Raw genomic sequence first — 13,404 nt, forward strand, 5'->3', positions numbered from 1 at the left:
TCAGCACCGGGAGGTCAGGGCCCCGCTGTGGGGTCACCACCATCCGGGCAGCTCACACCCGTGTCCCAGTAAAGGGGGGCGTGCCTGGTGGCGGGGGTGAGGGGGGCCGGTATCCCGGAGCCGGCTGCCCCGGGGTCACAGAGGGGGGGGGGGGGGGCGGGTCACACAGAGGCGGGGGGGGGGGGCCGGTATCCTGGAGCCAGCTGCCCCGAGGTCACACAGGCGGGGGGGGGGGTGTTATCCCGGAGCCGGCTGCCCCGGGGTCACAGAGGCGGGGGGGTGGGGGGGCGGGTCACACAGAGGCGGGGGGGGGTACCCCGGAGCTGCCCGGGGTCACACTGGGGGAGGGAAGGGGGGTTATCCCGAAGCTGGCCGCCCGGGGTCACACAGAGGGGGGGGGGGCGAGTCACACAGAGGCGGGGGGGGGGGTATCCTGGAGCCGGCCGCCCGGGGTCACACAGGGGGGGGGGGGAGGTATCCGGAGCTGCCCGGGGTCACACAGAGGCGGGGGGGGGGTACCCCGGAGCTGCCCGGGGTCACACAGAGGCGGGGGGGGGGGGGGGGGGGGCACACAGAGGCGGGGGGGGGCGGTATCCCGGAGCTGCCCCGGGTCACACAGGCAGGGGGGGGGGGGGTGGTATCCCGGAGCTGCCCCGGGGTCACACAGCGGCTGGGGGGGGGGGACAGTACCCGGGAGCCGGCCGCCCGGGGTCACACAGGGGGGGGGGGGGAGGTATCCCGGAGCTGCCCGGGGTCACATAGAGGCGGGGGGGTGGGGGGGCGGGTCACACAGAGGCGGGGGGGGGGGTACCCCGGAGCTGCCCGGGGTCACACAGGGGGTCAGCCAGCAGGACCCGCAGCCCCCCTCCTGCTGCGAGGGCCGCGCCCGGGCCACTGCTCGGAGGACGGAGTGAAGACCCGACGGAGGGGAGGGGTCACTCCGGGCAGCACCACCGGCCGCGTCCATCTGTCTCAGCCGGGAAACGAGTCGCCACGTCCCACTTCCCTCTGCGGTGGCCTCGTGGTCCCCAGTGTGGCCCGTCCCAGCCCCGTGCTGAGCCCCGTGTGCAGGGGGGCGCGCATGGCCCTTTCCCCTGAGGGCCCAGCAGCTGCCTCTCCGAAGGGCCCCTGGTCTCAGAGCCTCCAGCAGCGCTGGCTGGGGGAGGGGGCCGGCTCTTAGAACAGTGGGGGCCAGGGGCGCAGTGGGAAAGGGGGGCTGGGGGGCGCAGTGGGAAAGGGGGGGCTGGGGGGCCGCAGTGGGAAAGGGGGGGCTGGGGGGCGCAGTGGGAAAGGGGGGCTGGGGGCCGCAGTGGGAAAGGGGGGGCTGGGGAGCCTCAGTGGGAAAGGGGGGCGGGGGGCCGCAGTGGGAAAGGGGGGACGGGGGACTGAAGTGGGAAAGGGGGGACGGGGGACCGAAGTGGGAAAGAGGGGACGGGGGGCCGCAGTGGGAAAGGGGGGGCGGGGGGCCGCAGTGGGAAAGGGGGGCTGGGGAGTCACAGTGGGAAAGGGGGGACGGGGAGCCGCAGTGGGAAAGGGGGGATGGGGAGCCGCAGTGGGGAAGGGGGGGCTGGGGGGCCGCAGTGGGAAAGGGGGGGCTGGGGAGTCGCAGTGGGAAAGGGGGGACGGGGAGCCGCAGTGGGAAGGGGGGGCTGGGGAGTCGCAGTGGGAAAGGGGGGACGGGGAGCCACAGTGGGAAAGGGGGGACGGGGAGCCGCAGTGGGGAAGGGGGGGGCTGGGGGGCCGCAGTGGGAAAAGGGGGACCGGGGGGCCGCAGTGGGAAATGTCGGGGCTCAGGGAGCCCCTGGGAATGGGGCGGAGCCTGGCGGGCGGACCGGAGCACTGACATTTGTGTTTCCTTTGCAGGAACCTGGGGAAGTCGGGCCTGCGGGTGTCCTGCCTGGGGCTGGGTGAGTGCGGCGCAGGCCGGAGCCACGGGGAACAGGGCTGTGGGGGGCGAAGGGACCGCCCGCCCGGAGTGGGAGCTGCCCCAGGGCCAGGATGGGTGTGTGCCTGTTACCATGGTGACGGGTGCCTGGGAGAGGGCGGGGGGGAGGGACAGCCTTTCCTTCCCCAGCTGAGAGCTCCGTTCCGGTCACGCTGCCCTCCACCCCGTGGTGCACACACAGTGTGCGCCTCACACACACACACACACACACACACACACACACACAGTGTACGCCTCACACACACACACACACACATACAATGTGTGACACACACACACACACAGTGTGCGCCTCACACACACACACACACACACGTGCGCCTCACACACACACACACGTGCGCCTCACACACACACACACACACAATGTGCGCCTCACACACACACACACACACACACACACAGTATGCGCCTCACACACACACACACACAGTGTGCGCCTCACACACACACACACACACACGCATGCACGCACACACACACACACACAGTGTGCCCCTCACACACACACACACACACTGTGCGCCTCACACACACACAGTGTGCGCCTCACACACACACACACACAGTGTGCGCCTCACACACACACAATGTGCGCCTCACACACACACACACACACACACACACACAGTGTGCGCCTCACACACACACACACACACAGTGTGCGCCTCACACACACACAATGTGCGCCTCACACACACACACACACACACACAGTGTGCGCCTCACACACACACACACACACACACATGCACGCACACACACACCTGGGCCAGCACGAGTGGGGACCTGCCCCTGCCCCGCCCCCTGCAGGCCGTCTCTGGAACAGCAGCCCCTTTAGCTTGAGCCCCAAGGAACGTTTCAAAGCCCCACGCCCGCCGCCTGCTCTGGGCACTGCCTGTCCTCGGTTCGAAGCTCAGGTGTCCCCCCGCCAAGGACGCGCTCACACAGCAGGGTGTCCGCGGCCTGTGGCCGTGCCCTGGGCCCTGCGGCCTGAGGCCCCAGCCCCGGAGGGGAGAGCCGGCCTCCCCGAGGCTCCCTGACTGACCTGTGCGTCTCCTTCCAGGAACATGGGTGACCTTCGGAGGCCAGATCACCGACGAGGTGAGACGCCCCCCCCAGGCCCCAGCGAGGGCGCCCCACCCCGGCCCCCTGCCCCTGCAGGTGGTGATGCCTGCTAGATGCCCAGTGAGGCCGCGGCCCCAGCAGCCGCCACAGATCCCCCCATCTCCTGTGCCCGGCCCCGTGCCCGGCCCCGTGCCCGGCCTGTGCCCGGCCCCGTGCCCAGCGGGGAGGGTGAGCCGCGGCGGTGGCACCACACAGCAGCCAGGTGCCCGGGGGCTCAGGCCTCCCGCAGCCAGGAAAACCAGGGCAGCTTTCCCAGCTGAGCCGGGGCCGCTCCGGGCTGCCCCTGCAGAGCCCGCGGGAGCAAACCTCAGCACAGCCCGCCGGCCCCGGAGCCGCAGGTCCCGGTAGTTTGCTGCAGGATGAGGACGAGCAGTGTCTCCGGGTTCGAGGGCAGTGAGTGGGCCTCCGGGGAGGCAGGACAGTGGCCTCTGCTCGGGGAGAGGCATCTCCCCGTTTGCCCCCCTCGCCGTCGGAAAGGTTGCATTTAAAAGGTAACCGGTGGCTTCCCCTGCAGCCTGGCCAGCGCCGACTGCTGGCTTCATTTTCGTAGCAAAGGCTCTGCTTCCGTCGAAATCCTAATGCAGGTGCTTGGTGTGTGTTTTTTAGATGTATTTTTATTGATTTCAGAGAGGAAGGGAGAGGGAGAGAGAGAGAAACATCATCCACGATGAGAGAGAAGCATGGACCGGCCGCCTCCTGCACGCCCCCTGCTGGGGACCGAGCCCGAAACCCAGGCCTGTGCCCTGACCGGCATGGAACCACAACCTCCTGGTTCATAGGTCGATGCTCATCCCCTGAGCCACGCCGGCCAGGCCTACTGGGTGTGTTTGTGCCTTTTTCTTGTTGCGACAGCAGCAGGTCTGATAATTCTTTGCACTGGTCTGAGCACTTAGACTGGAAGCGGGAGCCCCGAGCCCACATGGGTCACAGGCACAGGTCTCGCCTGCCTCGCCTCTTTCCCTGCGGGTGACCTCACTCCCAGGCACTCACTGTGCTGCCCGCAGCGTCCCCGTGGGAGACAGCCAGTAGCTCTCCCTCCACGTCCCCATCGGGGACAGTGACATGTACAGCGACCCTGGAAGTCATTTCCAGGGGACGGGAGCTGGGAGGGCAGCGGACATGACAGATGACAGATTCAGGCCCCGTGAGGTCCTGGCAGGCGACACGATCGCAGGCAGGAGCCAGCGGCGTTTCCGTGCTCCCTCACCCCCGTCGTGTCCAAAACACCAGCACGTCCTGGGTCCAGGGGGAGAATGCCCAGGTTAGTCTCCCGCTGGCCACCCCCGGGGTCTGAGCTGGCGGGGCAGGGACCACCAGGAAGCTGGGCCCCCCGGGCTGTGGAGGAAGGGGGCACTGCCAGGCGGCCGGGCCCACAGGGCGTTCCTGGTGAGCAGCCACGGACGCCTGCAGCTCCCTGCTCCCTGCCGACCCCGTGTCCGGAGGCAGGCCGTGCCCAGGAAGGCCGAGCAGAGGCCTGTGAGGGTGCCCAGCGTGGGGCCTGGGCCCTGGGCACCCCCGGGCCTCTGGGCACCCCCGGCTGGCAGGACAGAGCCCCCGCTTCTCGTGGGAAAGGGGGGCTGGGGGACCGCAGTGGGAAAGGTACTGAGTTCCCCGCTCTCGTTCCAGATGGCAGAGCAGCTCATGACCTTGGCCTATGACAATGGGATCAACCTCTTCGACACGGCGGAAGTCTACGCGGCGGGCAAGTGCGTGTGTCTCCTTGTGGGAAGGGGTGTGGCCACGCGTCCCGTCCCCCCCAGTCTTTCCTGCCACCCTCTTGTGCCTCCCCCTCCGCCCGCCTCTCTAAGCTCCAAATGGCTCAGGGCAGTGGTTTTCCTGGTGCCTGATGGCAGACGCTGGCATACCGGGCACTTGCTAAACTCCCCGTGTGCTCACCACGGCCGCCTCGGCCCCTCTGTGCCAACGCCGCCATGCCCGGCCAGGGCCGAGATGAAGCTGTCACCGGCTCCCCCGCCCCTCCCCCCCTCGCTCTCCTGACATCTTCACCTCCTAATGGCGCAGCGGGGGGCGGGAGGCAGGGCAGGGCTGGCACAGGGGCGGCCAGCAGGAAGCACTTTCCTCTTGGCAGCGGCTGGCTCCTCAATTATGTAACAGCGAGGCCGCGGCCTGGGCTCGGGGCCGGCGGTAATCAAATCATCCGCTCTCCGCCTCGCCTCGGGTTTCCAGAGCGCTTCGGTGTGAAGTCATCTGCTGGCTCCGGCCCCGCGCCCCCCTCCGGCGGCACCTGCGCCGGGGCCAGAGCAGCGGGGCCTCGACTCAAGCCCTGGCCCAGGGTCCGAGGATCCCACAGCCCTGGGGCCTCCACTGGGACCCCACCCTCCCCAGCCCCGTCAGCAGCTCACTGCCCGCCAACCCCTCCACGCGGGCGGCCGCTGCCCATCAGTGAGCCGCTGTCCAGACCGAGGGCCAGAGGTGGGGAGGCCCGTGCGGAGGCCGTTCCACGGCTCACCTGCCCTGCACCAGGCCCGTGGGCAGCTCTGTGCCGCCTCCTGCAGATGGCCCGGCCCTGTGCACAGCTTCAGGCAGCCACGCTGCTCCACCTCCACGCCCCAGCGAAGGGACGCCAGGCGGGGCAGCTCGGGACTCGCACCCGGGTCCTGGCAGCCGGGGGCCTCCAGGAGCAGCTTCCGGGGGCCGTCGCTGTGCCCACTGCCCTGTCCTGCCCTCCACGCCCCCGGCCTCTGAACCTGCCCACTCACCCCCATCAGGGCCTCGTTTCCCCAGCCACCCACACGGGGGAGCGGGCGCTGCGCCAAGGGACAGGCACGGAGAAGCTGCCCGGGCCGGGCTGCCAGGCGCCCCAGCGGGCGGGGCCCGGCGCTGTCCCTCTCGCTAACCAGGTGCCATTCGCGTAGCCAGGTGCCCCCCTCTCCTGCCGGTGCTGCTTTGGGCACTTCCGGAGCTGCAGGGCTGCTGTGCCCGGCAGGACGGCACCAGCCTCGCCAAGTCCCCGGCCACGGGCAGCAGGCCTTGGCTAACTCTGTCTCAGTGCCTGTGAGCCAGGCCCACGGCTGCCTTCCTCTCTCCGCTCTCTCTGACCTTTGGCCCGGGAGGGCCCGGGACTGCGGAGGAGGCTGCTGAGTGCCTCTGAGCATCCTGCCCGCGAGGGGAGAGCTTTCAGATGCTGCCAGGCGGCCTGCCAGCGAGAGCATTCCCCGGAGAGCGTGACTCAGCGTTTCCATGGCGGGGAGCCGCGCTCGGGTCAGCTCGGGCCTCTCTCACCCAGGACACTCTGCCAGCAAAACGTCCTCAAAAGTCAGAAACTAAAGGGCGAGTCCATCACTGCCGCGCCACGCGGGCAGAGCAGTGCCCATGAGGCCGGGGCCGAGTTTGGTGCGGGGCCCCGAGGGGCGCCAGACAGAGCGGACAGGGGCCAGCAGGGCGTCTGTCTCATCCAAACACAGGAGATCAGAGGAGCACGCACACGTGCACACACACATATACACACATGCACACGCGTGCACACGCCCACACATGCACGCCTGCTGGAGCTCTGCCAGAACCCCACCCTGGCCCTGAGTCCCTGTCGGTTGTCTCTGAAAACAAGAGGAATAATTTAACTTTTAAAAACATACCTGTCTGGCCCCGGCCACTATGTCTCAATGGGTAGAGCATCACCCACACCCCGAAGGGTCTTGGGTTCGATTCCCAGTCCAGGGCACTTTCCTGGGTCACAGGTCCATCCCGGGCCAGGGTGGGACCTGTGTAGAAGGCAACTAGTGAAAGTTTCTCTCTCTTCCTCTCTCCCCTTTCCCTCCTTCCTCCCTTCCACTCCAAAAATCAACGGGAAAAACGTCCTCGAGTGAGGACTAACACACACACAGAAAACCCTTCCAAACTGGGCTGTGTCACGTGGCAGGTGTTTTCCCGGTGAACTGCCCGTGGCCGGGGGCCGGGGGCCGCTGGCCTTCCCTACGGGACTCCAGCTCCTTCCGGCGAGGGCCACGTGCCACGCCCTTCGTGGGCGCAGCAGCCACGCCGGACCCTGGATGCGCTGCCAGAGCCACGGGGGCCCTCGCCCTCCTCCTCGGGGACCCGCAGTGGCTGTCGCGGTGGGCGGGTGCCGTGGCTGTAACCACATCTCCGTGTCTCCTTCTTCCAGGGCTGAGGTGGTCCTCGGGAACATCATCAAGAAGAAGGGATGGAGGTAGTGCCTGCTCTCTCTGTGGTCCGTGTCCGGGGGCGGGAGGGGAGAGGGGAGAGGAGGGGCTCTGGGCTGGGATTGGGTGGCGAGCGTGGCTCGGTCTCCTGCCCCGTCCTGTTGCCAGGACAGAGCCCGGTGGTGTCAGACCTCCCGTCCCAGCATCGCTCTCGGGGAAGGGGAGGGTGTCCCGGGACGAGGCAGCCCCGAGCTTTCTCCAGGGAGCGGGGTTCACACGGGGGTGGCCACCCCCAAGGAGCCAGGGGCTGTGGCGAGGTGGGGGCCAAATTCCGTTCTCCCAGGTCGGCGTCTCTGCTGGGGAGGGAGCCAGTTCCCCCCCCCTCCCCCGCACACCCCATCTGCCCCTCTCCTGACCCTCAGTGCAGAGGGCCAGGGTCCCGGGGACAAGGTTGACCGGTGAGGCCAGGCAGCGCTGGCCGTGGGGACCTCCCAAGGCCCTGGGTGCCCTGGGGGTGGCCTGAGAGGAGAGGGTGCGGCCGCCCGCCTCCTGGCCGGGCTGACCCAGGCTCAGACACCACCCAGCCCAGGCCCGGCCTTCACACCCCACCCACTCACCCAGGAAGTGGTGGCTCTAAGACCGCCTTCACCTCCGGACCCGCAACCCCCCACCCCCCGCCCCAGGCTGGGCCCCGGGAGCACCGGAGCCCCACCCCCACCCCCGCAGCCCGTCCCCATCGGGGTAGACACGGCCGGTGGCCGAGCGGCTGGCTCCCAGGAGCCCCAGACGCTGCCGACGCCCCACCAAACCGTGTCTTTGTGACTCTAACTGGCCCCAAAGCCCTGCCGGTCCCTAAGGAACGAGATGGCTCCTGGTAGCCAGTCCCCAATTACGGCTCGGTGGAGACGGGAGAGCCAGGGTCACCGCCCCACCCGTGCCCGCCCCAGGGCCTCGGGGCCACTCAGCCCCACCCCTCCGGGACAGGCTCAGGGAGACTTAAAGCGGGAAAGCACCTGCCTTCCCACGCCCCACCCGGGCCCTCCACCCCAGCCAGCATCCCGAGCCCCCGAGCCCAGCCTCCCTCCCTCCCTCAGGGCCCCGCCAGCGTCCCACGGCCCTCCCGCTGCAATGTCCACGGATGCGTGGCCCGTGTCCTGCCGCCCCAGGCTCCTGCTGCGCTTGGCCCCTGAGCCTTCCGTGGCCGGGCCCGTGGGTCCAGTCGGGGAGTTCACCCACGTGGCGAGTTCGTTACACCCACCCCTCCCTCCACCTGCTTCCTACCCCTGAGCTGTGCTCCCCCTCATTCTCCCGAGACCCCTCTCCCCAGCGTGCCCCTCCTCTGGCCGTCTCCCTGGGCCCCATGCCCAGCCCCTGGGCCCAGGCCGGGGAGATCACCCACGTGGCGAGTTAGTTACACCCACACGTCGTCTCCTGACCCCACATGGAGCCCAGGGTCCAGGCTCGACACAGCGAGGACAATGAGTGACGGGCACCCCCTTCCACCCAGTGCTCCCCGATGCGAAGGGTGGGGGACCCCCGAGGGCCCACCTGCAGTAACGCCCTCCTCTGCTCTGTCCGCAGACGGTCCAGCCTGGTCATCACCACCAAGATCTTCTGGGGAGGAAAGTAGGTGTAGGGGCCGCAGCCCTGAGCCCAGCCCGCCCCTGACCGAGGCGGCTCCGGGCGGGGGGGGGGGGGGGGGGGGGCGGGGGCGGGGGCCGGGCCTTGTCCTCAGCCCCCTGGTGCCGCCGTGGGTGGGCTGGCCTTGGTGCCTCCGCCCCAGCGGGCACCCGTCCCTACGGAGGGAGGTCAAGTTCCCAAAAAGCAGCTCCGGCCTAGTCTGTCTGTATTCAGGCCTTGTCCCCCTTTTCTGTTTGCGTCTGTGGGTTCGTCCTTTCCGGCCGCTCACAAAGGCGGTGCCCTAAACACTGGGAAACACAGATAACTGGTGAACTGTCTGAACCACCCTCCCTCCCTGGGCCAAAACCCCTCCCCGCTTCACCCCCTGCCGCCTCCCTCCCGCCGGGAGCACCCCGTTCTCTCTGCGGCCGGACCGAGCCAGCTTCCTGGGAATTACAACTGTGGCTCGTGCTTTAAAATGCGAGAGGAAGGGAGAGGGAGAGAGAAACATCCGTGACGAGAGAGTGTCATTGATCAGCTGCCTCCTGCACGCTGCCCGCGGGAGATTGAGCCCGCAGCCCGGACCTGTGTCCTGACCGGGATATCGTTCATTCTTAACCTTTAAAAAAAAATCCATGCCAAGCAGAAAAGAAAATTGAAAAACAGGAACCACCCCCCACAGCCACCCCCTCCCCAGGATGGCCAGGAGCAGCCTGGGCCTCACCCTCCCTGGCCCCCCCCCCCCCCCGCCACACCTGCGGGAGCGCCCGGGGGCCTCCTGGTTTCCACCCCGAAGGCCGCATCCGCCCTGCCTTTCTCCCTGACCTCTGCACCATCACCGCCTTCCCCACCGCCTGCCCTCACGAGGCCTGTCTTTCAGGGCGGAGACCGAGCGGGGCCTCTCCCGGAAGCACATCATCGAAGGTGAGGGCCCGAGCCCAGGCCTCCCCGGGTGCACAACTCCCCTCCCGACGAGCACAGGCCCAGGCCTGGGGACCCTGGAGCTCTGCCCCCCCACCCCATCCGGGTCCCGAGGGCGGGCGGGGGTGTGGGCAAGGACAGACAGCCGGGTTTCCGTTCAGGGCTGATCAGAGTGAGCAATGTCACTTCCCAGCCTCTGGTGGGGCTCAGAGCCACCGCCGTGGGGCCAGGAACGGGGAGCACCATGCGAGGGTGGACGTCAGAGGGGCCCGGCACCCGGAGCACAGGAGGGCAGCTGGCGCGGCCATCTGTGTATTCCCAGTGTCTCCCTGCCTTTCCTGTCCACGTTCACGTCCATAACAGCCAGAGGACGGGGGGCCTCGCCTCCCTGCCCCCAGCCCCGCACCCCCTCCCGCTCTGCTCTGACCCCTGCCGGGTGCGGGGTCACGGCTGGTGCGTTTCAGACGCCCTCGGCCTTGGCTGCGGGGACGCCACGTGACCTGCCCCGCCCTCGGTGTCACCCCACGGGTCACGGGAGACCCAGACGGTCCCCCCACATCCCAGCACAGGCATTGCCTCTCCCCTGGCCTCCGCCTCCCCCAACCGCCCGCCAGGCAGCCGGTGACCACCCTCCGCCTCCCCCAACCGCCCGCCTGGCAGCCGGTGACCACCCTCCGCCTCCCCCAACCGCCCGCCTGGGCAGCCGGTGACCACCTCCGCCTCCCCCAACCGCCCGCCTGGGCAGCCGGTGACCACCCTCCGCCTCCCCCAACCGCCCGCCTGGCAGCCGGTGACCACCCTCCGCCTCCCCCAACCGCCCGCCTGGCAGCCGGTGACCACCCTCCGCCTCCCCCAACCGCCCGCCTGGCAGCCGGTGACCACCCTCCGCCTCCCCCAACCGCCCGCCTGGGCAGCCGGTGACCACCCTCCGCCTCCCCCAACCACCTGCCTGGCAGCCGGTGACCACCCTCCGCCTCCCCCAACCGCCCGCCTGGCAGCCGGTGACCACCCTCCGCCTCCCCCAACCGCCCGCCTGGCAGCCGGTGACCACCCCCCGCCTCCCCCAGGTCTGAAGGCCTCCCTGGAGCGGCTGCAGCTTGAGTACGTGGACGTGGTGTTTGCCAACCGCCCGGACCCCAACACGCCCATGGAAGGTGGGTTCCCCGCCAGGGCCTGAGGCCTCGGCACGGCCCCGCGGCCGCCCGGGCCGGCGGGAGGGGCGGCCAGGCCTCCGGGTGGAGAGAGCGGGCAGGGAGGCCTGAGCCCCGCCCTGTGGGGACCCCTGGCACCCCGCTCCACCCCGGTCCCCGCCCTGGGCTCGGGCTGCCGCATGCTCTCTCCTCACGGCGGCCAAGCGTTTGCAGCTAAATGGGGTCCATGGCTCGCTGCGCCCGCTCCTTCTCCATCGCCGTCCCGCGCCTCCGCTCCCTCGCTCGGTCCCTGAGAGGAGACGAGACGCCAGGGGTTCGCAAAGCCCTTTTGGCCTCAGTTACCCTCTTGCCTCCGCACCCCCCTCCCGGCCCCCAGCCGCCCGCTCCGGACCTTCCCCACGCGCTTTCCTGCTTCGGGAACTGGGGCACTAGGTCGTGTGCGGTTGTTTTCCCTTCATTTGTGGAGACATACATGTATATATACACACCGTGCCCTCACGCGTGTGTGTGTGCGTGTGTGTGTGTGCGTGTGTGTGTGCGTGTGTGCATGTGTATGTGTGTGAGTGTGTTGTGCATGTGTGTGTGTGCGTGTGTGTGTGTGCGTGTGTATATGTGTGTGTGCATGTGTATGTGTGAGTGTGTTGTGCGTGTGTGTGCGTGTGTGTGTGTGTGCGCGTGTGTGTGTATGTGTGCTCGCGTGTGTGCGTGTGCATGTGTGTGTGCGTGTGTGTGCGTGTGTATATGTGTGTGCGTGTGTGTGTGTGTGTGTGCGTGTGTGTGTGTGTATATGTGTGTGTGCGTGTGTGTGTGCATGTGTATGTGTGTGAGTGTGTTGTGCGTGTGTGCGTGTGTGCGTGTGTGTGTGTGTGTGCGCGTGTGTGTGTGTGCGCGTGGGCTTTCTAATGCGCGCCCCGCAGAAGTGATCTGTGCCTGCCTGCCGTGCCCTCCGTCACCCGCACCGCCCGTGTTCGCACAGCTGCCAACTCTGTTCTCTCTACATCTCTTTCTGCCGCCAGGGGACCCACTTAGCTCCTCCAGGTCCAGGGCATTCGTCATAGAAGGTACCCGGCGCCCGCCGGCCCGGCCCTGGCCGCACCGCATTTTATGAGGCAGTGGCTTCACTCACCGCCTCTCCCCGAGGACACACTTCCCCATAAAATGCACCAGGCAGACAGGCCGGCACCCTGCACACACCTGCACGGGCCACTGTCCTTCATCCTGCGCCCTGTGCATGCCCGTCCCCGCCTGGCTGTGTGAGGTCCCAGGGCGGCCGCGGGCCCTCCGATTGGAGGATGCTGCCCTCAGGGCCTAAGACTTTGATGCAGGATGGGCCGGGGCGGGGCTGAGGGAGGCCAGGTTCCCACCAGAGCTAACACATGGGGGATCCCCGAGAATGTGGCCCCCACGAGTCTTACTTTCTCCAGAATTCACGTTTGCTAAGCCCCTGCCCCAACCAGAAGCCACGGACCAAGGCGTGCTGCCCCACAGCACGCCGGCTCCCTGTAAGCGTGCCTGCCGGCGGGCATGGCGCCCGTGTCCCTGGGAGGGCTGGCCACCTGCCGCTCACCCCTGCTGTGTGGCCTGACCCCCCGCTGGAAGGAAGCATTGTCCGCCTGGAAGGACCCCCTCCTGAGCCGGGAAACCCGAGACCCGGGCCACTGCTGGCCCCGTGTAGCCCCTGCCCGCCCCACGCTCAGGGCCCAGGACCCCGCCCCACGCAGGCCTCGGTCTCTCTGGGGACCGAGCCGAGATCCACGGTGGCAGGGCTCCTGCCTGCCAACTGGCACTGCCACCTGCCAACTGGCACTGCCCATGTATTATTTGTGACCGGGCAGGAGATGCCAGGGGTCTTGGCAGCAGCAGCAAGGATTTATTGGGCGGCATTAAATATTGAGGTGGAGGGCAGGCCCCTCGTTGTCCCTGAGTCTGGGCCACTGGCGCCCCCCGTGGGCAGAGGGCAGAGCCTGTGGCCTGTCTGAGGGCACCGTGGTCCCGAGGTGGCTCCATGCCCTCCGGCCACTCAGCAGCCTCGGCCCAGGGGCCGCCACAGGCTCCCAGGCTGCCGCGGGGCCGTGACCACAGGCTGGCGGCCCGCCCTCTGCATGGCAAGCCCTGCACCGCGGCCCTCCTGAGGAGGGGGCGGCCGGAGCCAGGCCGGGAGCGGCCGGCTCTCCCCTCCGCATGCGGCCTGCACCTTGGCTGAGACACGGGCGCTCGCGCTGCATGGCTGCAGGCCCCCGAGTGTTTCTAAAGGCCCGACGGGCGCCCGGGGCTCGGAGGTGGGACCCTCATGCCCTCCACCCGACACCGCTGTCCTTCACCACGACCGGTGTCCGCCAAGGGCGGCCCCTGGGGGCCCGGGCTCCCTGCCAGCCCGCTCCCCTCCCTGGGATGGGGGCAGGGGGGACGGGGCGTGGCCTGCAGGGGTGGAAGCCCAGGCATGAGTTTCGAGGGGTCTCCGCGCCCACGGAAACCGCCCCCCGGGAGCCCAGCCACCGCTGCCGTCTACGAAACCGAG

General features: G+C 68.7%; 1 protein-coding gene across 4 annotated transcripts in view; it reads left to right on the plus strand.

The window, feature by feature from the left end:
* Positions 1–13,404, plus strand: part of KCNAB2 (potassium voltage-gated channel subfamily A regulatory beta subunit 2) — a 62,647-nt gene that overhangs the window by 42,147 nt on the left and 7,096 nt on the right. For all 4 annotated transcript variants that reach the window (XM_045570541.1, XM_045570542.1, XM_036460877.2 and 1 more), the window contains 7 exons: positions 1,864–1,907; positions 3,012–3,049; positions 4,700–4,779; positions 7,197–7,241; positions 8,776–8,820; positions 9,695–9,738; positions 10,803–10,889. In XM_045570541.1, coding sequence (XP_045426497.1) covers positions 1,864–1,907; positions 3,012–3,049; positions 4,700–4,779; positions 7,197–7,241; positions 8,776–8,820; positions 9,695–9,738; positions 10,803–10,889 — 383 coding nt within the window. The remainder of the gene's footprint in view (positions 1–1,863; positions 1,908–3,011; positions 3,050–4,699; positions 4,780–7,196; positions 7,242–8,775; positions 8,821–9,694; positions 9,739–10,802; positions 10,890–13,404) is intronic.

The sequence above is a fragment of the Pipistrellus kuhlii genome, unplaced genomic scaffold (assembly GCF_014108245.1).
Source record: "Pipistrellus kuhlii isolate mPipKuh1 unplaced genomic scaffold, mPipKuh1.p scaffold_m20_p_34, whole genome shotgun sequence".
Taxonomy (NCBI): Eukaryota; Metazoa; Chordata; class Mammalia; order Chiroptera; family Vespertilionidae; genus Pipistrellus; species Pipistrellus kuhlii.